The 21021-nt window shown below is 48.4% G+C and overlaps 2 protein-coding genes across 3 annotated transcripts; one reads left to right on the top strand and one right to left on the bottom strand.

Annotated features, from left to right (window-relative positions):
* Positions 1-3770: 3770 nt before the first annotated feature.
* On the bottom strand, positions 3771-10221 carry gfi1b (growth factor independent 1B transcription repressor). 2 transcript variants are annotated; one of them, XM_062478907.1, is made up of 7 exons: positions 10038-10221; positions 7144-7243; positions 6536-6712; positions 6147-6370; positions 5762-5899; positions 5237-5402; positions 3771-4470 (listed from the first exon to the last, which is right to left on the bottom strand). In XM_062478907.1, the coding sequence occupies exons 2-7, from the start codon at positions 7238-7240 to the stop codon at positions 4292-4294; spliced, it is 981 nt and encodes a 326-aa protein (XP_062334891.1). In that variant the 5' UTR covers positions 7241-7243; positions 10038-10221; the 3' UTR covers positions 3771-4291. The 2 variants fall into 2 exon arrangements, with proteins under 2 accessions (XP_062334891.1, XP_062334890.1); XM_062478906.1 differs by lacking the exon at positions 10038-10221 and adding an exon at positions 7629-7951 and having other exon boundaries at positions 3772-4470.
* Positions 8799-20810, top strand: tdrd7a (tudor domain containing 7 a). Its single transcript, XM_062478240.1, has 19 exons — positions 8799-8925; positions 9371-9579; positions 10068-10212; positions 10310-10583; positions 10787-10860; positions 11083-11327; positions 11424-12395; positions 12708-12871; positions 13143-13338; positions 13811-13922; positions 15082-15290; positions 15529-15663; positions 15777-15860; positions 16198-16332; positions 17453-17557; positions 17850-18206; positions 18559-18746; positions 19034-19194; positions 20282-20810. The coding sequence occupies exons 2-19, from the start codon at positions 9379-9381 to the stop codon at positions 20500-20502; spliced, it is 3978 nt and encodes a 1325-aa protein (XP_062334224.1). The 5' UTR covers positions 8799-8925; positions 9371-9378; the 3' UTR covers positions 20503-20810.
* The last annotated feature ends 211 nt before the right edge of the window (positions 20811-21021 follow it).

The following is a 21021-nucleotide window of genomic DNA, read 5'->3' as shown; positions in this document are numbered from 1 at the left end:
ACTGTGACTAAGAAAACTGCTGTCACACCAGAGTCTGTCCACTGCCGCTGTCACTGTCAATCAAGTGGTATCACCACCCAACTGCTCTCATATGGGATTGGAGACTCACTTCCTGTGTCCAAGCTTCAGACTAGCAAGACCTGCTGTAACTCTGTTAGTCTTTTCCCTAAGTTTATCAAATACAATAATAACTGATATATGTGATGCAATTTATTTTAGTGTTATGACTACATCTTTAGAACAACTGCAGTACTCTTTCAGTTTCTCACCATCTTAAAATTCATGGTTTGACAATATGTATGAATATACCAATTTATAAGTAAATGAAAATCTTCTGTTTAGGATCAGCAAGTGTTGCTTTCCATCTTCCTGGGGTTTATACTCAAATGTTCTCCTACCTGTACCATATCCTTCTTTTTTTCAGTAATCTCCAGTGTGAGTTACACTTACACTACTCCATATTATTACATACATGCTTTGGTAAACTTTTTAGGCAAACGTTTAGGCAATGCATGATTTTTTTCTGGGATGAGAAAAAAAACAAGAAACAAACCAATAAGTATGAATGTGATTCTGCAATCAATACACAGTGCACCATGTAGGGCACCATCCTAAAACTGTCGCTGCTTAGTCACAGTGGACCGACCCAACTACAGACGACTCCCCCAGTCTAGGAAGAGAGCGGGAACATAACAGAGAAGGATGAGTGATTATTTTCCAGTAAAATGCTGTGATGTTCCAGTAAGGGACATAGAGGCTCCCTCTGCAGCTTCAGACTAGTCATCCACAATCCCAAGATCTGAGTAGAGACCAGGGCTATTTTGCATAAAGCTCATTTGCAAGCCAAATTTAACCATGATGTATCTTTCGCATGCCTGTGCCTGTGTGTGTGCCTGTGTGTGTGTGTGTGTGTGTGTGTGTTGTGTGTTTGGATTAGAGAAAAATGGGGGTGTTTATGTTATGATTTTATTCTGTCTTTCAGGGTGTTTGTTGAAATGTCTGCTGGTGAGGCAGTCATTGGATCTACGTACAGTCGTGGCCATAAGTTTTGGCAAAGACAAATGTTGTGTTTTGCAAAGTTTGCTGGTTCAGTATTTGAGGAAAAGTACAATGAGTGTGGTTAGGTTCACTTTAAGATTGTGGAACCATGGGCGTTTTAGTCTATACTCTAATATCTGAACATTCTTTTTGTGTATTGTGGAACTCTGACTGTTGTATTAATTTCTTATTGTATGTGTTGTATCTTGTATTTTGCTATGTTTTGTATTGTGCCATGGACCATTTTTTGTGTGTCCGGAATAAAGAAATAATAATAACATGTTTCTATAGAACACGGGAATATTATCAGTTTTTTGGGGCGAAAATGTTCAATATATGCAAATAGTCCCCTCTTTTACAGCAGTCAATCTGCTCTTAAAATCCAATCGGAATGATAGAGTGATCTAACCTGGCTAGAACTAGTTCACACTTTCCCCTGTGCTGATGATATGACTTACTGAAATTATGTTAGCAGTCATTTTATGCCAAGGCCCAACAAACTTTGCAAACACAAAATGTACGTCCCGCTCACTCCCAATACTTTTGGCCACGGCTGTAAACTGGTCCTGCCTAGCGAAAGTCAATAAAGCATTTCAACTGTTGTTTTTGTGACTTTAACATAATGCTTATTCGGCTTCATTTGTATTTTTTTCTCATTCTGAGGTTGTTATCCCTCATCCTGTTTGCCATAGACGCTCAAATCATATTCCATTTGTAAATGTTTTCTGATTTTCCATAGACGTACCCAGTTAAGTTAAACAAACACTAGGCTAATGCCGTCTTTATTCAATCCAACATAGATTTCTGTTGAACTGGTTGTGTTTATACTGATGTTGAGATTTAACACTGCCTGTGTGAACTGTGTTACTGCTGTACTGAATTTGAAGGATACCAAAATGCCCTGAGGTGCAAGAGATGCAAATTAGCATGAAGAGGTGTCATGCTATGATAGAGAGAGAGAGAGAGAGAGAGAGAGGGAGAGGGAGGGAGGGAGGGAGGGAGGGAGGGGAGGGAGAGAGGGAGAGAGAGAGGGAGGGGGAGAGGGAGGGGGAGAGGGAGAGAGAGAGGGAGAGAGAGAGGGAGGGAGGGGGAGAGGGAGAGGGAGAGGGAGGGAGGGAGAGAGGGAGAGAGGGAGAGAGGGAGAGAGGAAGAGGGAGGGGGAGAGGGAGAGGGAGAGGGAGAGGGAGAGGGAGAGGGAGAGGGAGGGAGGGAGGGAGGGAGAGAGGGAGAGAGGGAGAGAGGGAGGGGGAGAGGGAGAGGGAGAGGGAGAGGGAAGTCGGTCTCATACAGGTGGTTGAACCTCGTCCCCAGTCCTCCCCCATTTTTCCCCGGGCTAAACAGAGACAGAACCACACCTTGCTGCAGGACCCACGTCCTGTTACGGTAATCCCGCCTCCCCTTCTTCTCCACCACCCATTGGCTGCACCTGTGCAAGATTTTGATTTGCTCCTCGCACCAGGATGCAGCGGTAACTGTTCCAGTGCACAGCGGACCCCGTTGCCTGGGAAATATAAATTTGCATAGCCACCCCAGATTTGTTTACTAACTGTACTGAGTGTGGACCCGTTGTCTGTGCTATTCTATGTACAGACACTGATTTCAACAACAATAATATCGAGAAAAAAAGCCACACGTATTAGGCTATAGAACGTACGTTGTATAGTATTAGCCATACTGAACAACATAACTGACGACTTGACATTACTCTTCTGACCGTGTGCCATGTATTTATTAAACGGCACACAGTGTGACTGAAATCAGGAATTCTTTCACACGAGTGACGAGTGGTAAATGAAAAGGCCTTCATTCCCTCGGCTTACGAAATCCTGTTTGCGACAGACCAGTACCCTATGTGACAGATTAAACTAAGTAATGATGTGATTTGCCTGGAGTAGCTTCAATGGCCTAACTGTGGTGTTTGAGGAAGGAGGTGAGCTTTCGTGAGACGTGCGATGTGTTTGTCAAAGTAAATCCGGCCGAATGGACGGGCGTGGTGGTGTTAGGACAAGATGTTTAAGCACTCCATCCTCTTGTCCAGTACGTTGTTGCTGATACAGTAAATCCTTGTATGTATTGTACTGTTTAGAATATCACCCAATGTAGAAATACCTTGACCAGGAGGCCACACATTGTCTGCACACGACTGCTAGTCCAGTTTGGTGTTTGAAAAACTGACAGGCCCTAGCATTTGCATGACAGCGTTCCAGGTATAGATTTGAATGAAGTCTGCCTCTGTCTTGTCATATCAGAGATAACTGCCTGAGGCTACAAAACGTTGAAAAAGATCCAGTCAGAGCCTTATATCCTGCTTGGGCAGGAAGTCAACAAGCATACAGGAAGCACAAATAAAGAGACAGAAACAGTATGTTTACTGTGTCATCTCATCTAACTAAGCAAATGCTGTGCTTCAGTTTGACCTTGTGACTATTTTCACTTGACTTTCTGCTTTTTCCATAAAGGTATAGTTAATATTGTGAAGAGAGGAATATGAAATTACCATTCATAAGAAAATCTCACTCTTTTATTTTTTACTCCCAACTACATACACAAGTTTTAACTTCTTCAATAAATTATGTAACAAATCCATGTGTTCTTTGTCTTTCATAAAGGCACATTCAAGACTTCACAAGAACCTGAAGTAATCATTCCTACAACCAATGCAAATGGTTGTAGAATTATGTTGGTTTACAACTTTCTTCTGTTCTTTAATGTTTAACCCTTGTGTTATCTTCGGGTCATTCTGACCCATCAGTCATTGTGACCCACCGTCGTATTGCGACAGATTTACCGCATACAAAGACAAAGTGAAGCATTTTCTTTTAACCGTTGGGCTGTCTCAGACCCCCCACATTGCAAAGGTTAAAAGAAAATTATTTTTATTTGTTTTTGTATTGGGTAAAATTGGGTAAACACAACGATGGTTCGTTATGAACCTTTGGGTCATGTGACCCGAAGGCAGCACGAGGGTTAAGGTCAAAGAGCAAATGCTTATACATTCGTTATAGAGTAGCTTCATGATATGTGTTTGCCTTCTGAATGGACAGAACACTGTCACTATGGGTTTCCGCCATGTCTCTTTTAACTTCATAGATTTCATCCTTCCAGGGGCGTAGGTTTGAAAAGGACAAATCTAGCCCCCCTGATATTTGATCAAAACAATTAGATTTAATGGTCTGATCCTCAGTTAAAAATAGCTGTCCCATCCACAGTTGAAAACAAACCTACACCCCTGTATCCTCGGACACCGGCCTCTTCACTTCAGTCCGTGCTGGCTCTCGTGGTGCCTGCGCAGGTCCACCTTGCGCTGGAAACCCTTGGCGCAGATCTCACAGCCAAACGGCTTGAATCCTGTGTGCTTCCGGCTGTGTGTGATGAGGTTGGAGCTCTGACTGAAGGCTTTGCCACATACCTGGCATTTGTGGGGCTTTTCGCCTGCGGATGAACAGAGACAACTTGTCTTACACCATGGAATCAATCACCCAAACTAGAAAGTCATTTTAGACTCCTGTTACATTGCAAGCCGTAGTTTACATTTCTCATCTTACTGATAACTGGAGGTACGCCATATCAGTGTTGTAAATTATGAGGGAAGAATCATGCCATTGTTCAGATTTGTCGAGCATTTATGAAGTGTCATTCTAGCAGTGCAGTTCTTGCATAGAGTTCCTTTCACAGAGGACTCGGCAAAGCAGGAAAACCAGATATGCAAATTATTTAAACATTTGTTTAAACATTTTTTTTTTTGATTTATCAGCAGTTATATTGCTCTTAGAAAGAATGGCTCTTCACAACACTTGGAGAGCATAACAAGGAATACATAGAGATGAACCAACCAAAGACATGGCATAAACACATTTATGTTTATTAGCACACCATGATTTGGCATGCCAGCGTTCTTTCACTGGAAATCCCAAAACAAACTCAAAGAGAAACATTTAGGAAGTCTCTGGAGGTGGGGATCCCTCACTGAATTGATCCCCCTCCAAAGGTTTTAAAAAATAAAATTCTCTATGAGTTATCCTGGGAGTATCTTCCCAAAAGTTAATAGTATAAGTTGTCTTCCTTGAGGGTTTATACTGGTTTAGGTGCAGTTCTATGGGCGTGTGTGAAGCCCTCTGTGATAATGCGTGTAAAAAGGGCTATACAAATAAAATGTGATTTGATGAACCTTCTTCGGATGCGCTCCTCTATCCCTCACCTGTGTGAATGTAGGTGTGTTTCTTCATGTCTGACTTCTGGTGGAACCTCTTGCCGCAGTACTGACAGGGGTAGGGGCGGGTGTCAGAGTGGATGAGTAGATGCGTGGAGAGGGTGGACGAGCGTTTGAATGTCTTCCCACACATCTTGCACTCAAAACTCCTTTCCTACGTGAAATAAATATAAAGACATGGAACCTTATTCCCAGCTAGTGCCAAAATGTGTAAGCACTTGTAACAGTGTGTACTCTGCACATCTAGCTAAATAAAAACAGCTTGGATTAACAACGCCCCTAGATATTGCAGGTTCGGTGCAGGGCCATAAGTTTGTTTTTAAATATGGGTGGGGCAGCTTTTTCCAACAACTGAGGATGCGGTTGTTAAATATAATTTCCTTCATAAAAAGTGAGGGGACAGATTTGCTGTTTTCATATAGTAGGGATAATTTAATAGGGAGAGCTTAATAGTAATAATAGTTTTGGTATAATGAAACCTTTGCCCCTTGGTTCAAGGCGTTGTGTTTGTACCTGTGAATGGACATTCATGTGCTGTTCTAGGCTGACAGCGTGGCCAAAGGTCTTTCTGCAGATGTTGCACCCAAACGGTCTCATCCCACTGTGAGAACGCCTCACATGCACCTCCAGGCCATGGGGGGTAGAGAACACCTGCGGGAGAGCACAGGGACATCCCCTAATCACTCATCCGTAACCTGATAAAGCCGCCTGCCTGTCTCCGCCCCCCAAAAAAACAAAAAACAAAAATGGATTCTATTTTTTTTTTTCACTTCCTCTTCATGTAAATCCAGTGATTTCACATGCTCGGCTCTATACCTGTTTTTCGATTCCAGTGAAATCCGATTACGCTCAATCTGCAGACATATAACTTGGGTAACACAGGTGTATCCCAGCATACCTTGTCACAGGTGATGCAGTGGTAGGTGTTGGAGGTGGGGGAGTAGTGGGTGCTGCAGTCTGTCTGCCGCCGGGGCTCTGGGCTGTGGCTGACTCGAGCCCCGTACAGGGAGCTGGAGTGCTGCAGGAGGGTGGGGGTGAAGGTCATCTGGCGGAGGTTGTAGGGTGTAGGCTCCCAGGCGTACGTGGGCTTGTAGTAGGAAGGGAAGTCTGCCACATGGGGCTCTGAGGGCACACCGGGAGGAGAGACATTAGCAAAGATGTTTTATCCGCCCATCATTTAGCAATGTCACATCTGTCAAAGGCAATTGCGGTATTTCGTTTATTTGACTAGATTCCACATAATTCCATTTATAATGTGCTGCGTTCTATCTACCGTAAGTATCTCACCAGAAATGTAGAATGGCTGTGTGGGGGTGACAGGAGGTCTGGTTGGTTCTGGGTGAATCAGGCTCGGGAACCCCAGCTCCTCTTCGTGTTTAATGTACGTGTAGGAGTCTGGCGGAGACTGGGCCCTCACCTCAGGCCTCTCCGGAGGGTCTGGGCTCTGTGGTTCTGACGGGACCTCTGGATATTCACAAGAAGAAACCGGATTGGAACATGTAATTGATTAGGCCTACATTTGATGTTTGGATGGTGCTTGAGGAAAGTTCGTTTGTGCAGTGTCAATCAATGTTACACTCCTTTCATGACCAGGGGATAGTAAAGGTTCCTCATAAATGCTTGGTTTTAAGTTCACAAACTGAATAAACTAGTGTTGCAAACTTCAATGCGATCATCTTAACATCTAAGATGATCTTATATTATGAGAATCCCTGACACCGACACCAGGTTAAAAACCAGGCGAACTAATTTATTTTAATTTGCTTCAAATGTCAATAATAATATGATCATCAATAATTAACAAATGCAAAAATATCTAAAAGTCACCACTCCGTTGTATACTACTAGATACGCTACTAGAGGTGTAGCAGGTCTTGAAGTTTTAACAATCTTACTTTCAGAATGTGAAGTTTCCACCGGTGCGTCGTTATAGGAGCGGTGCACATTATAAGAAGCGCACCTCTTGTTTTTCACCAAAAAGGACCGTGGCATGATCTAAAAAATAGAACGGTCTTTTATAAAATATATTATATTTACAAACCAAACAACAATGGCTATCTACATTTTGCATGGAACAATCTACATATATAGGTTATAAATAATGTCCAATTAGCCTATAAGTAGGTTAAAGTTAGACAATATAGGCTAAGGTTAACATTAAGGTCCAACAATTGCATTTAAGGCTTTTCAACTTTTTCAGCTGTTCAAGTTGTCTTTGTCAGTCTCAATTAGGATTTCACATGAGTAGGCTAACTGAAAATAATGCATTAAACTTTTCGTTAAAATAGCATTAGGCTAGGCTAAGTTTTTAATCAGAGTTTTATCGAAATACCTATCGAAAAACACTTTTATGAAATAATTCGTTATGGAGCCCTCTTACCGTTATTTGTTTTATCCTATTTAGGTTATGTGAGTATCAAATATCGAGGAAGTTGCAGCCAATTGAGAAAAAAATTTATCTGCACAAAAATAAAATCCACTCTTTCAAAGAAGTAATATTTCGTAAAATCCTTTCGCATAAGTCAGAATCCAAACCTCTGTTAAACCTTGCACTTGTTGCTCTGTTTCTTGTGCTCCCCTCCCAGATTTACAATCAGATAATTTTGCGTTGGAATCTGACTGTGGTTTCAGCCAATGAGAGAGCCAACTCGCAGGTGTGAATTTGCCTATAGAAAAGGACAGGAGCTCGAATGCGATTAGTCTACTGCCTCGTGAAGGTTTTATTCAGGTTAAGGTTTTATTAGAAGGCTTTTCGTTTATGTGGGTCTAAGACATCTTGCAAAGATGTGTGACGGGTTGGCAGGCAACAGTTCCATTCGTTTTACTGTATATGCCTAAAGTTTCCTTCTCTTCTGCATTCAAACAAAATGGATGGGAGAAATATTGCAAATCCCAAAGTTACACTGCTTGCAATTTGCAATGTTTGATTTATAAGATTTTGAGTCTCTGATACAGTACATTGTCTGAGCTGTAGTGTAAATTAAGTTGCAGTACATCTGGTGTCTATTTAAATAGGCTAAACGAATTCAGTAACTCCAAAAGCACACACCAAACCAGTCTTTGCGATTATACGTGTTTACACAATAATGTTTACTCTGTTCTCTATTTTATCCAGTCAGTTGCTGTCAACCAGTTTATGAAATAAACTCACCAAGCAAAGATTTTGTCTGACAGCTCTATAGCACGCTCTGTCGGCCGGTCGGTTGGTCCACAGAAATTGCATGAATTCAAATTCAATTTGCAAGAATTTCAATGCAAATTAAAGTATTTATTTTAATGTTTTTTTTTATAGCTGTGTAGACAATACACAGAAATCAGATTATAAAACAAACCATGACATTTAGACCAAGGTGCGACTTCATTTAGTCTCTTTCATTCAGATTAAGTTTCATAAAAAATAAATAATGACAAAATAAAACAATTCTGTCATTTGTTGTATTCAAGATTAATGTCATGGTCTGATGGCTTCTCACATGTTTTGTTCATGGAATGGTTGCGGGCGTTTCCACTTCATATGAAAAATCTGAGCAGATAATTTCAACGCTTCACCCTATGACCTCAAATTAAGGCGCGTGGCTGCGACGTCAAATCAGTTGAACATGAGTCGTGTCGTGACCGCCCTAGACTGATTGAAAAGAATTTGACGCCCATTCGATTGGAATCAAAATAAAATTAAGGTAAATATTTTAACGGCCTCTTTGCTATACAGTGTAACTCTCTGTATAAGTATTGTTTTCCGATTGCACATATGAGAAATAGTTACTATTAGCAATATTTATTTGTATAAAATTAACGAGCCATTCTGTGAACTAGAGCCGTAGGCCTACTTCTTGTTTGTTTGTTAGCTAGCTAGCTACTGTAGTCTAGCTAAGTTAGCCGTGCCCTTTAACACAAGTGATTCATAGTTGGATCGCTACCAATAACTTGTTATGTTAGTAGTTAAGTTAGAGGGCAACTAAATTCAAATGTTGTCCATTGTGGTTGGTTACTCAACGTAGTGTATTTTTAAGGTAGGGCCGAGAAAGTTAGCTAGCATATCTTACGAATGAACGAATTGGCACGTGGGATGCGGGAGAACGGTTCTCTTTGAAACCGACGTGTCTGCGCTGTTTGTTCGTTCAGGCATCAGGATGTCGGAAGACATGACCCAGAAAATGTTACGGGCAGTTCTGCAGTCCAATAAAAACGGCGTGTCCATCACGCGGCTACAGTCAGACTTCAAGTCATTAACGGGCGAGTTCATCCAGCACAGGCAGAGGGGATACCCGTCCCTGGAGGCCTACCTTCGAACCATGCCCTCGGTGGCGCGGTTGGAGAACCGAATGGGGGAGGTCAGTGATCGCTCTAAAGCCTTGTCAAGTCTTGACCAATCGTGATTTACAAGCGCTTACTCAATGTAACAACATCATTTTTAGTAACTGACCATTAAGTTTTCAGTGAAAGAGATGTTGGACTTTCTCCATCTAGTTCAGACTTTTTAATGAGAATGGTTGCTAGGATTGGCACAGTATATTGCTTCTGTCCCTTCACGTTCTAAGATAATTACTCACATTATTCTAGATCAGGGGTCTAAAACACTGTTCTGGAGAGCTTCCTAGCCTATGGTTTTTTTCTCCAACCACACTTACTTGCCCAGATTCAATACTAGTTTCCTGATCAACCAGCTAAATATGAGAATCGGGTGTGAAAACCTACATGTAGCTCTGTAGCTCTGTACTAGGGCTATTGGCTCCACCACCAAGACAGAGGTTGGATGGGTAATATGAAGTAATGCTGTTCGCCTACCTACCTCCCATCTCCATTCCCAACTTTCCTATAGGTCATGTGCTTTGCGGGGGTTTGTGAAGAAACTGCCCACATCGCCCAGCTTGTTGCTAGGCAGAAAAGCTCCAAAAAGTGTGGAAGGTCTCAGATGGTGAACTGCAGAATGAGGTCCAATCTCTCCTCGCAGTTCATGTTCAGCGGTACGTGAAGAGATCCAAAACTTGTTAAATGTGGGCGCAGATAAGGTGCGCTTGATGGAAAAGCCTCACCAGAAATAGATTGGGTGCGCTCAATGAGAAACGAGGAGGATACTAAGACTCGCCCCGGCTCCTCTCCTCCATCCAGACAAGTCCCGCCTGCGTCAGCCTGCCCAGCGGGGTCACCCTGGGTGGGGCATGGCAAGGCAGACTCGGCCCCGGGGCTACGGAGGGTGCAGCATCGGAGGGGACTACAGGCTGAACGATAACCGGTTCACCTCCAACACCCCTCTGCAGCACAGGGCCCCCTCCGCCCACGCCTCCACCCCTGCCCCCGCCTCGGTGCAGATGAAAGCGGCCACGCCGTATGAAAGGTGAGAGGGGGGGCTGGAGGGCACACACATTGTGAAGGATATTCCTAAGAGATCAACATGTTTTCATATAAAAACACTCACTTTTTTGGTGTTGTATAAATAGGCAGTTATACCCATATTTTAATGATTTACTCTCATATTTTCCCCACATTTGAGGAAAAACTGCTTTAAACTGTCTTCATGTATGTGTCCAATCTTTCCAGGAGAGTGATTTATGCTCCCAGACAACACAAGGTTAATGGTCCTGTGCTAACTGTCAACATACTGAATCATGCTGGTGAGAAACATCATCTTTTGACCTCATACACTTGTTTTTTGTCCTCTGCTTTTCCCAAGCTAGACATTTTTTGGTCAACTCCGTCTATTTTGTTTTTTTGTTTTGGTGTCAAACCCACAGCCAGATTTAAAAAGGATGCATAGGCATTTGTCTCCATCTAGTGGCCACTGGCAGTCATTTCAGAATCCTGTTAAAAAATCATTTTGTCCCTGTCTGCCCCAGCTCTGCCTGCTCCCTCCACCAAGCCCACCCCCCCTTCCTCCTCCATCCCTCCCTCCAGACAGGGCCCCTCCCTGGGATGTGTGTACAACCTCTCCCAGGTTCAGGGCAGACTGAAGCAGCTGCTGGCCAAGTACAGCAGCGGTCTGTGGCTGTCCAAGCTGCCCTCGGTCTACAGAGACATGTTCTGTCAGGACCTGCCTGGACAGGCCCTCATAGACATGGAGAAATGGACCAGTGTATGCTTGGTGCGTAGCACGCACACATTCACTCTCATTCATTCGCACAGTTACTCACGGCTCACCTGAGCGCCCTGACCTGCTCCTCTCTTGGTGTCCCTGCAGGTGGAGAAGCCATGCAGCACCAACCGAGCGGACCGACTGGTCTATCCCCCGACCCCCAAGCCCAAACCCTCCACCTCTACCTCCTCCTCCACCCCATTCAACCCTGGCTTTAACTTCTCTAAAGCGGCTGCAGCCAAGATCACCTTCATTCCGACCTTCAACCCCCGCTACACGTTCACAGCCAAACATGGCAGCCCAGACCTCGCCTCCCCCACCCCCTCCAGACCCATAGTGGCCCCCTCCCCAGCCAGACCAGCCCCCCCACTCCACATCAAGGCTGTTGGGTCCCCCCCTCTTGCCCAGCCCCTCTCCTCCCCCACCACCACCCCCTCCTCTCTACGTAACACCTCCCTCTCCACCCCCTCCTCCCTACGCAACTCTTCCCTGTCCTCCTCCCCCACCACCACCCCCTCCTCCCTGCGTAACACCTCCTGCTCCTCCCCCACCACCACCCCCTCCTCCCTGCGTAACACCTCCTGCTCCTCCCCCACCACCACCCCCTCCTCCCTGCGTAACACCTCCTGCTCCTCCCCCACCACCACCCCCTCCTCCCTGCGTAACACCTCCTGCTCCTCCCCCACCACCACCCCCTCCTCCCTGCGTAACACCTCCTGCTCCTCCCCCACCACCACCCCCTCCTCCCTGCGTAACACCTCCTGCTCCTCCCCCACCACCACCCCCTCCTCCCTGCGTAACTCTTCCCTCTCCTCCCCCACCACCCCCTCCCCCCTACGGACCCTCTCTCCCCTGTCCTCCCGCCCGCTCCCCCCTGCGTTGTCCGTGCCGGCGGATGTGCGCTCCAAGCTGAAGGAGCTGCTGTCTAAGTACCCCCACGGCCTATGGGCCCACGCTCTTTCCTCGCTGTTCCTGGAGACCTACAAGACGCCCTTCCCAGAAGGCGTCCTGAACAACCTCTCGGTCCTGCTGGACATCTGCACTGTCGAGTTCCCCATGCCCAACAACAAGAACAAGGTAGAACCCTACGAGAACAAGGTAGAACCCTACGAGAACAAGGTAGAACACTGTAAAACTCTGCTAGAACAAGGCAGAACCTAATAAGAACAAGTTATGATACTGGGGATCAAGTTAGAGCAAGATTAGAACCATACTAGGACAAACTAATACACTGGGGAACCCTACTAGAACAAGCTAGAACCCTACTAGAACAAGGTAGGTCATTGGGGAACCCTAGTAAAACAAGGCAGGCCACTGGAGAAAGATAAGAATGTAATACGATGGTACCCTTCTCTCCTCCCCCTCTCTCTCTCTGCCTAACCTCCCCAGGCCATCCTGTACGGCCCCCGCATGCAGCCCACCACCAAGTCCCCTCCCCCCCCGTCCGGGCTTCCGGTGTGCCCCTCCCTGGTGCCTCCCCTGGAGCCCCCCAGGGAGCTGTTCCCCTCCGTCCTGGTGATGGACACCGGCGACGCCAGCGCTGTCACGCTCAGGTGACACGCACACGCAGACACACACGTGTTCTGTCTCCCTAGAACAGTAAAGGCCTGTTCCCACAGCCTGAACAATGTCCAACCGACACCAAACATTCTACTGTTGGGTTTAGAATGTTTTAGAAAGATAACTGTCAACTGTCATTCACACTGCTCTGTCAAATGCCAACAGTCATATTACACCAAACAAACACAAACCAACAACTGCTGACTGGTGATTTTGTTGGGCCTTCAACTGGCCTTAAAACTCTCCCTCCTTCTGTCTCTTCAGGTATGTAGGAGAGAGCTACTCTCAGGCCCTGGAAGACATGGAGGATGCCATGAAGCTGTTCTACAGACAGGCCAGCAACCAGCTCCCGGTACCGGCCCCCGTTACCGGCCAGCTGGCCACCGTCTGGGTTGAAGACGAGGACGAGGTGGTCCGAGTCCAGGTCACAGAGGTCATGGTGGAGAAGGATGAGGTCAAGGTGAGGTCGTTGGGAGAGGTGGACCTTCCTGATGTTGGTCCAGAACACTGAGCTTGCATCTGCTCGCATCAGATCTCTTCCTCCACCTCTCCCTCTATGCCTCTCTCTCTGTATTTCTGTAACTTTCCGTCTCTCGCTGTGTCTCTTTCCTCTCTGTGTCTCCCTCCCCTCTCTCCAGGTGTACTATGTGGATCATGGTGTCTCCCTCCCCTCTCTCCAGGTGTACTATGTGGATCATGGTGTCTCCCTCCCCTCTCTCCAGGTGTACTATGTGGATCATGGTGTCTCCCTCCCCTCTCTCCAGGTGTACTATGTGGATCATGGTGTCTCCCTCCCCTCTCTCCAGGTGTACTATGTGGATCATGGTGTCTCCCTCCCCTCTCTCCAGGTGTACTATGTGGATCATGGTGTCTCTCTCCCCTCTCTCCAGGTGTACTATGTGGATCATGGTGTCTCTCTCCCCTCTCTCCAGGTGTACTATGTGGATCATGGTTTCTCTGAGGTGATCCTTAGGACCCAGCTGATGGAGCTGCAGCAGGACTTCCTCAAGCTGCCCCTCCAGGCCACCAACTGCAGACTGGCTGGTACACACACACACACACACCTCTTCATCCTCACACACACACACACACCTCTTCATCCTCACACACACACACACACCTCTTCATCCTCACACACACACACACACACACACACCTCTTCATCCTCACACACACACACACACACCTCTTCATCCTCACACACACACACACACCTCTTCATCCTCACACACACACACACACACCTCTTCATCCTCACACACACACACACACACCTCTTCATCCTCACACACACACACACACACCTCTTCATCCTCACACACACACACACACACACCTCTTCATCCTCACACACACACACACACACACACACACCTCTTCATCCTCACACACACACACACACACACCTCTTCATCCTCACACACACACACACACACACACACACCTCTTCATCCTCACACACACACACACACACACACACACCTCTTCATCCTCACACACACACACACACCTCTTCATCCTCACACACACACACACCTCTTCATCCTCACACACACACACACCTCTTCATCCTCACACACACACACACCTCTTCATCCTCATACACACACACACACACACCTCTTCATCCTCATACACACACACACACACACACCTCTTCATCCTCACACACACACACACACACCTCTTCATCCTCACACACACACACACACACACACACCTCTTCATCCTCACACACACACACACACACACCTCTTCATCCTCACACACACACACACACACACCTCTTCATCCTCACACACACACACACACACACACCTCTTCATCCTCACACACACACACACACACACCTCTTCATCCTCACACACACACACACCTCTTCATCCTCACACACACACACACACCTCTTCATCCTCACACACACACACACATCTCTTCATCCTCACACACACACACACACCTCTTCATCCTCACACACACACACACACCTCTTCATCCTCACACACACACACACACACCTCTTCATCCTCACACACACACACACACACACACACCTCTTCATCCTCATACACACACACACACACACCTCTTCATCCTCACACACACACACACACACCACCACCTCACCATAACACACCGCAAACTGGCTGGTACACACACCCAAACCTCACATGCTCCGTGTGTGTGTGTGTGTGTGTGTCAGGCGTGGAAGCGTTCGGCGTGTCTCCCGTGGTGGTGAGGACCCTGGAGAGCCTGACTCTGGAGAAGATCCTGCTGCTGGAGGTGCTGGAGCGCCCGGAGCAAGAGCTCCCCCTGGTGGTGCTGTACAACACCTCTCTGGACCAGGACCTCAACATCAACGCCTGCTGCCTGCACGCGCTGCACGACACCTCCATGAGCAGCACGCTGCAGGTCAGAGGTCACACACAATCTCGGGGGGGGGGGGGGAAGATATACATAAAATGTTTTTTTTTTTTTTAAGGATTTGGAGGATCTTTTCCCTCCCTATGTGTTTAATATTTTATTTTTAAAGTTATATTTTTTTATTAAATGTGTTTTATCTATGTGTGTAACATAAGTTGAAACCAATAAAAATATAGTGAGGAGCAGGAGGGTGATCTGACCTGTCTGTACTGTGCCTGATCACCAGGAGTCCACAACGTTCGAGGATGTGCTGGTGACCAACGTGTACACCGATGGGACCGTGTTCTGCCAGGTGCCCTCCAGGGGGCGCCGCAAGCTCCAGGAGCTGCTGGAGAAGATAGAGGCCTTCTTCGTCACCCAGGTAACGGGGCCGGGGCATCGGTCCTGGGCAGGTGGCGTCATGCGGGGTTCTACGCTATACTCCAAGCCTTTGGGAAGATGTTGACTGAAGAGGGTATCTTGTGTGTGTGTTAGGTGACATCAGAGTGCCTGGTGTCGCGGCCGTTTAGTGGGAAGGTGTGTCTGGCTCGTTACCAAGGGAACTGGTCCCGTGCGGAGGTGAGACAGGCTGCGTGTCATCAGAGCCCTTGATCTGCTGCTGAACCTGCAGTGCACTACAAAGCACGGCGCTTTGGATCAAAGCATCTGTTGAATGAATGCAATTTAAATATGGACTTTTTATTGGATTTTAGATTTTGATCTTTTTTTTTATTTGATCAGATATTTTATTCATTAGCAGATGCTTTTATCCAAAGCGATACAGCAAAAGTGCATATAGAAAGTACATAAGTTGTTCCAAAGTGCATAGTTTACACTTTCTGTGGTCAGTCAAGAAATGGTCTGTATTTGAAGGTGAACAATAACAATTTCATTTATTGTAACCTTTCCGTCTCAGATCACCATGCTGCACGGCAGCAAAGTGATGGACATCCTGTTTATTGACCTTGGAGTTCCGGCCTCCGTGGAGATCACAGAGCTTAGAGAGATCCCTCCCCCCCTCCTCCACGACCTGCTGGTCATCCCCCCCCAGGTATGACATCATCCCCCCCTCCTCCACGACCTGCTGGTCATCCCCCCCCAGGTATGACATCATCCCCCCCTCCTCCACGACCTGCTGGTCATCCCCCCCAGGTATGACATCATCCCCCCCCAGGTATGACATCATCCCCCCCCCTCCTCCATGACCTGCTGGTCATCCCCCCCAGGTATGACATCATCCCCCCCTCCTCCACGACCTGCTGGTCATCCCCCCCAGGTATGACATCATCCCCCCCTCCTCCACGACCTGCTGGTCATCCCCCCCAGGTATGACATCATCCCCCCCTCCTTTACGACCTGCTGGTCATCCCCCCCAGGTATGACATCATCCCCCCCCAGGTATGACATCATCCCCCCCTCATTTACGACCTGCTGGTCATCCCCCCCAGGTATGACATCATCCCCCCCCCAGGTATGACATCATCCCCCCCTCCTCCACGACCTGCTGGTCATCCCCCCCAGGTATGACATCATTCCCCCCCTCCTCCACGACCTGCTGGTCATCCCCCCCCAGGTATGACATCATCCCCCCCTCCTTTACGACCTGCTGGTCATCCCCCCCCAGGTATGACATCATCCCCCCCCAGGTATGACATCATCCCCCCCCTCCTCCACGACCTGCTGGTCATCCCCCCCCAGGTATGACATCATCCCCCCCTCCTCCACGACCTGCTGGTCATCCCCCCCAGGTATGACATCATCCCCCCCTCCTCCACGACCTGCTGGTCATCCCCCCCAGGTATGACATCATCCCCCCCCTCCTCCATGACCTGCTGGTCATCCCCCCCCAGGTATGACATCATCCCCCCCCAGGTATGACATCATCCCCCCCCTCCTCCACGACCTGCTGGTCATTCCCCCCCAGGTATGACATCATCCCCCCCTCCTCCACGACCTGCTGGTCATCCCCCCCCAGGTATGACATCATCCCCCCCCAGGTATGACATCATCCCCCCCCTCCTCCATGACCTGCTGGTCATCCCCCCCAGGTATGACATCATCCCCCCCCTCCTCCACGACCTGCTGGTCATCCCCCCCAGGTATGACATCATCCCCCCCCTCCTCCATGACCTGCTGGTCATCCCCCCTGTGTGTGTTGTCTCTATACTCAGGCCATCAAGTGCTGTCTGGCAGACGTGCCAACGAGCGTCTGGACCCAAGAGGCTGTGGTGTGGCTGAAGAATGCTGTCCTGCCCTCCATCAGCTGCAGCATGACGGTAACACCAACATGACGGTAGCAAGTCAGATGGCTGAGCGGTTAGAGAATCGGGCTATTAATCAGAAGGTTGCCGGTTCGATTCCCGTCCGTGCTAAATGACGTGTCCTTGGGCAAGGCACTTCACCCTACTTGCCTCAGGGAGAATGTCCCTGTACTTACTGCAGGTCGCTCTGGATAAGAGCGTCTGCTAAATGACTAAATGTAAAAAATGTCAACACGCACACATGCATTATACTTAAGGTCAGCAGGTAAGTTTGTACAATTTGATTTTGGTTTTCCTCTTCCTCCAGATCTCCAAGGTGGACTCCAACAGGGTGGTTCACATGTCGCTCTTCAACACGCCTGCCCCACACTCCCCCTCCTGCAGCCTGAACCACCAGATGGCGCTGGCCGGTCTCTGGAAACCCCCCAGTCAGGGCCCCGCTCGCCCCAGCCCCCCGCCGACCTCCGACCCTCACCTCGACCTCTCAGACTTGATGGGCCAGCTGTCTCTGAGCACCGCTGTTGGCAGCCCCCTGGCCCAGCCAATGTCCCCACCACAGGCCCAAAGTGAAGCAGGGGGCACGCCTACGAGGAGCGACCCCGCTCTGGAGCCCCTGGCTGGGGGGGTGACTCTCCCGCTTCCCCCTCTCATGGAGCTCCCAAAGGTAAGGTGTCAGAAGGGGTTTCTTTTTGCGAATCTTCTCCTTCTCCACTGGTTAGAGCTTTCGACTGCATATCAAGATGTCACAGGTTCAAATCCTCCTCTGCGTGGCTTTGGGGGGGGGGAAAGTGTCTTAAATGAATACATTGTTATTGCTCTCACTCATTCCTCCCTCTAACAGTAGTTCATCTAATTATCATCCCCCTCATTTCTCTCTTTCGATTCTTTCATCCCTCTCTCTTCCTCCCCCATCTCTTCCTCCCCCCTTTCTCCCTCTCTCCCTCCCTCCCCCTGCTCTCTCCCTCCCCCATTTCTCTCTCCCTCGCCCCTCCCTCCCTCCACCCTCTACGCCCCAGGCACATGAGAGCATGGATGTGTTTGTACCTGTGGCCTGCCACCCAGACTACTTTGTGGTGCAGTCATGGCAGGACATGTTCAAGCTGGTTGTGCTGATGGGAGAGATGATCCTCTATTACAACAATCTGGAGGGTGATGAGGTGCCTGTGTGCGTCGGGGAGGTCTACGCCGCCAAAGTAGAGAACAAGTAAGCGACAGCTGTTGTCAAGGTCCCTGGGTACGTAATATGTTGGAAATGTAATATAATTGATTTTAATATGGAATATCATTTTGTAGTTAAAATTATTCCTTAAAAAAAATAAACAAAAATAGTTGCAGTCCTGGAAGACATTCTTTATTTTGAAACAGGAGATTTAAAAAATCTTCCTGAAAACGAATACAGACCTGAGATGACACCATTCCTGTTATTCTAACATTTATTTTTTTATTAAGAATAATTTCAATCAATAATAATCCTCCCATTCTTGCCTCCAGCTGGCACCGTGTGCTGGTGAAGGGCATGCTGACCAACGGGCTGGTGTCTGTGTACGAGCTGGACTACGGCAAGCATGAGCTGGTGAGCTGCATCCTGCTGAGGACACTCATAGAGGAGTTCAGACAGCTGCCCTTCCAGGCCATAACGGCACAACTGGCGGGTGAGTACGGCAGGGGCAGTTGGGGACTGGGCAGGGGCAGTTGGGGACTGGGCAGGGGCAGTTGGGGACTGGGCAGGGGCAGTTGGGGACAGGGCAGGGGCAGTTGGGGACTGGGCAGAGGCAGTTGGGGACTGGGCAGGGGCAGTTGGAGACTGGGCAGGGGCAGTTGGAGACTGGGCAGGGGCAGTTGGAGACTGGGCAGAGGCAGTTGGGGACTGGGCAGGGGCAGTTGGGGACTGGGCAGGGGCAGTTGGGGACAGGGCAGGAGCAGTTGGGGACTGGGCAGGGGCAGTTGGGGACAGGGCAGGGGCAGTTGGAGACTGGGCAGGGGCAGTTGGAGACTGGGCAGGGGCAGTTGGGGACTGGGCAGGGGCAGTTGGGGACTGGGCAGGGGCAGTTGGGGACTGGGCAGGGGCAGTTGGGGACTGGGCAGGGGCAGTTGGGGACAGGGCAGGAGCAGTTGGGGACTGGGCAGGGGCAGTTGGGGACAGGGCAGGGGCAGTTGGAGACTGGGCAGGGGCAGTTGGAGACTGGGCAGAGGCAGTTGGGGACTGGGCAGGGGCAGTTGGGGACTGGGCAGGGGCAGTTGGGGACAGGGCAGGAGCAGTTGGAGACTGGGCAGAGGCAGTTGGGGACTGGGCAGGGGCAGTTGGGGACTGGGCAGGGGCAGTTGGGGACAGGGCAGGGGCAGTTGGGGACAGGGCAGGAGCAGTTGGGGACGGAAGAGGCAGTTGAGTCAGTTGGGAGTCAGATGGGTGAGCGGTTAGGGAATTGGGCTAGTAATCCAAAGGTTGCTGGTGCGATTCCCCGGCTGTGCAAAATGACGTTGTGTCCTTGGGCAAGGCACTTCACCCTACTTGCCTCGGGGAGAATGTCCCTGTACTTACTGTAAGTCGCTGAGGATAAGAGCGTCTGCTAAATGACTAAATGTAAATGTAAGAGGCAGGTAGGGACTGTGCAGTTAGTTTCTGTTCCATGTCTTTAAACCTCTTTCTCTCCCTTTTTTTCTCCTTTCCTCTCCTCCATCTTTACCTTTTCTTCCTCCCTTCCCCCTCTCTCCTCCTCCCCCTTTCCCTCCCCTTTCCAGGGGTGGACCAGCACACCTGGTCCGAGGCAGCCTCCATCGTGTTCCGTAACCACGTGGAGAAGCGTCCCCTGGTGGCGCAAGTGGAGTCCGTACAGGAAGCTCCCCTGCCCTGGGACAGGAAGCTGACCCTGTACCTGGTAGACACATCCCGGGTCGACGCCGATGTTTGGGTCCACAACATCATGGCTGACTTTGCAGAGGAGTTCACTACTGCCGCCTAGTGGCCAGGAGGAGAGGAGGGTCGCAGCTTTCAAAGCTCTTAAATTACCCAGAACACCCCAACGTTGCCCTTATTTTTTTTGTAGATGCCAAAGTCCACTAAGGGCTATGTCTGTGGTGCGATTTAAGATGTAGCTGAATATAATTGCTTGCAGGGAGGGGGGAGGGGTGGTACAGTGCACTTCTGTCGCTATGTGAAAAGAGAGAAAAAAGCGAGTGAGGTCAAAAATGCCATTCTGAAAAGTAATCGTGATGATGCCGCAGATTTTTAATGCATGTTTATGTGTGTGTGTGCGTGCGTGCGTGGAAACCTTTCAGGAACGTTGCTCATCTTCCCCTTGAGGTTCTTTCACTTACGTTTGTTCTATGCATGAAGACAAGTTAAGCCTGTTTGGCCTGGTTTTTGTTTGTTTTTTGCAATATATTATTATAGAATTTAAGTTAAATTATTTGTGTTCATAGATTATTTTTTTTTCCCCTAACGTCTGATGCATGTTGTATTTGCCATTGTACCCACTTAT

This window comes from Osmerus eperlanus, chromosome 14 (genome assembly GCF_963692335.1).
Source record: "Osmerus eperlanus chromosome 14, fOsmEpe2.1, whole genome shotgun sequence".
Lineage (NCBI taxonomy): Eukaryota > Metazoa > Chordata > Actinopteri > Osmeriformes > Osmeridae > Osmerus > Osmerus eperlanus.
This window is presented reverse-complemented; position numbering and strand designations above follow the sequence as displayed.

What these genes read in the sequence shown, in the direction of transcription:
- gfi1b (XM_062478907.1), bottom strand. Translation starts at nt 7,240, where the DNA reads ATGCCACGGTCCTTTTTGGTGAAAAACAAGAGGTGCGCTTCTTATAAT. An exon ending in ACATGAATGTCCATTCACAG is followed by an intron (nt 5,403 to 5,761) that starts GTACAAACACAA and finishes TATTTCACGTAG; the next exon opens with GAAAGGAGTTTTGAGTGCAA. An exon ending in ACACACCTACATTCACACAG is followed by an intron (nt 4,471 to 5,236) that starts GTGAGGGATAGA and finishes GTTCATCCGCAG; the next exon opens with GCGAAAAGCCCCACAAATGC.
- tdrd7a (XM_062478240.1), top strand. Translation starts at nt 9,379, where the DNA reads ATGTCGGAAGACATGACCCAGAAAATGTTACGGGCAGTTCTGCAGTCC. An exon ending in CAACATACTGAATCATGCTG is followed by an intron (nt 10,861 to 11,082) that starts GTGAGAAACATC and finishes TGTCTGCCCCAG; the next exon opens with CTCTGCCTGCTCCCTCCACC. An exon ending in CTCTCATGGAGCTCCCAAAG is followed by an intron (nt 18,207 to 18,558) that starts GTAAGGTGTCAG and finishes TCTACGCCCCAG; the next exon opens with GCACATGAGAGCATGGATGT.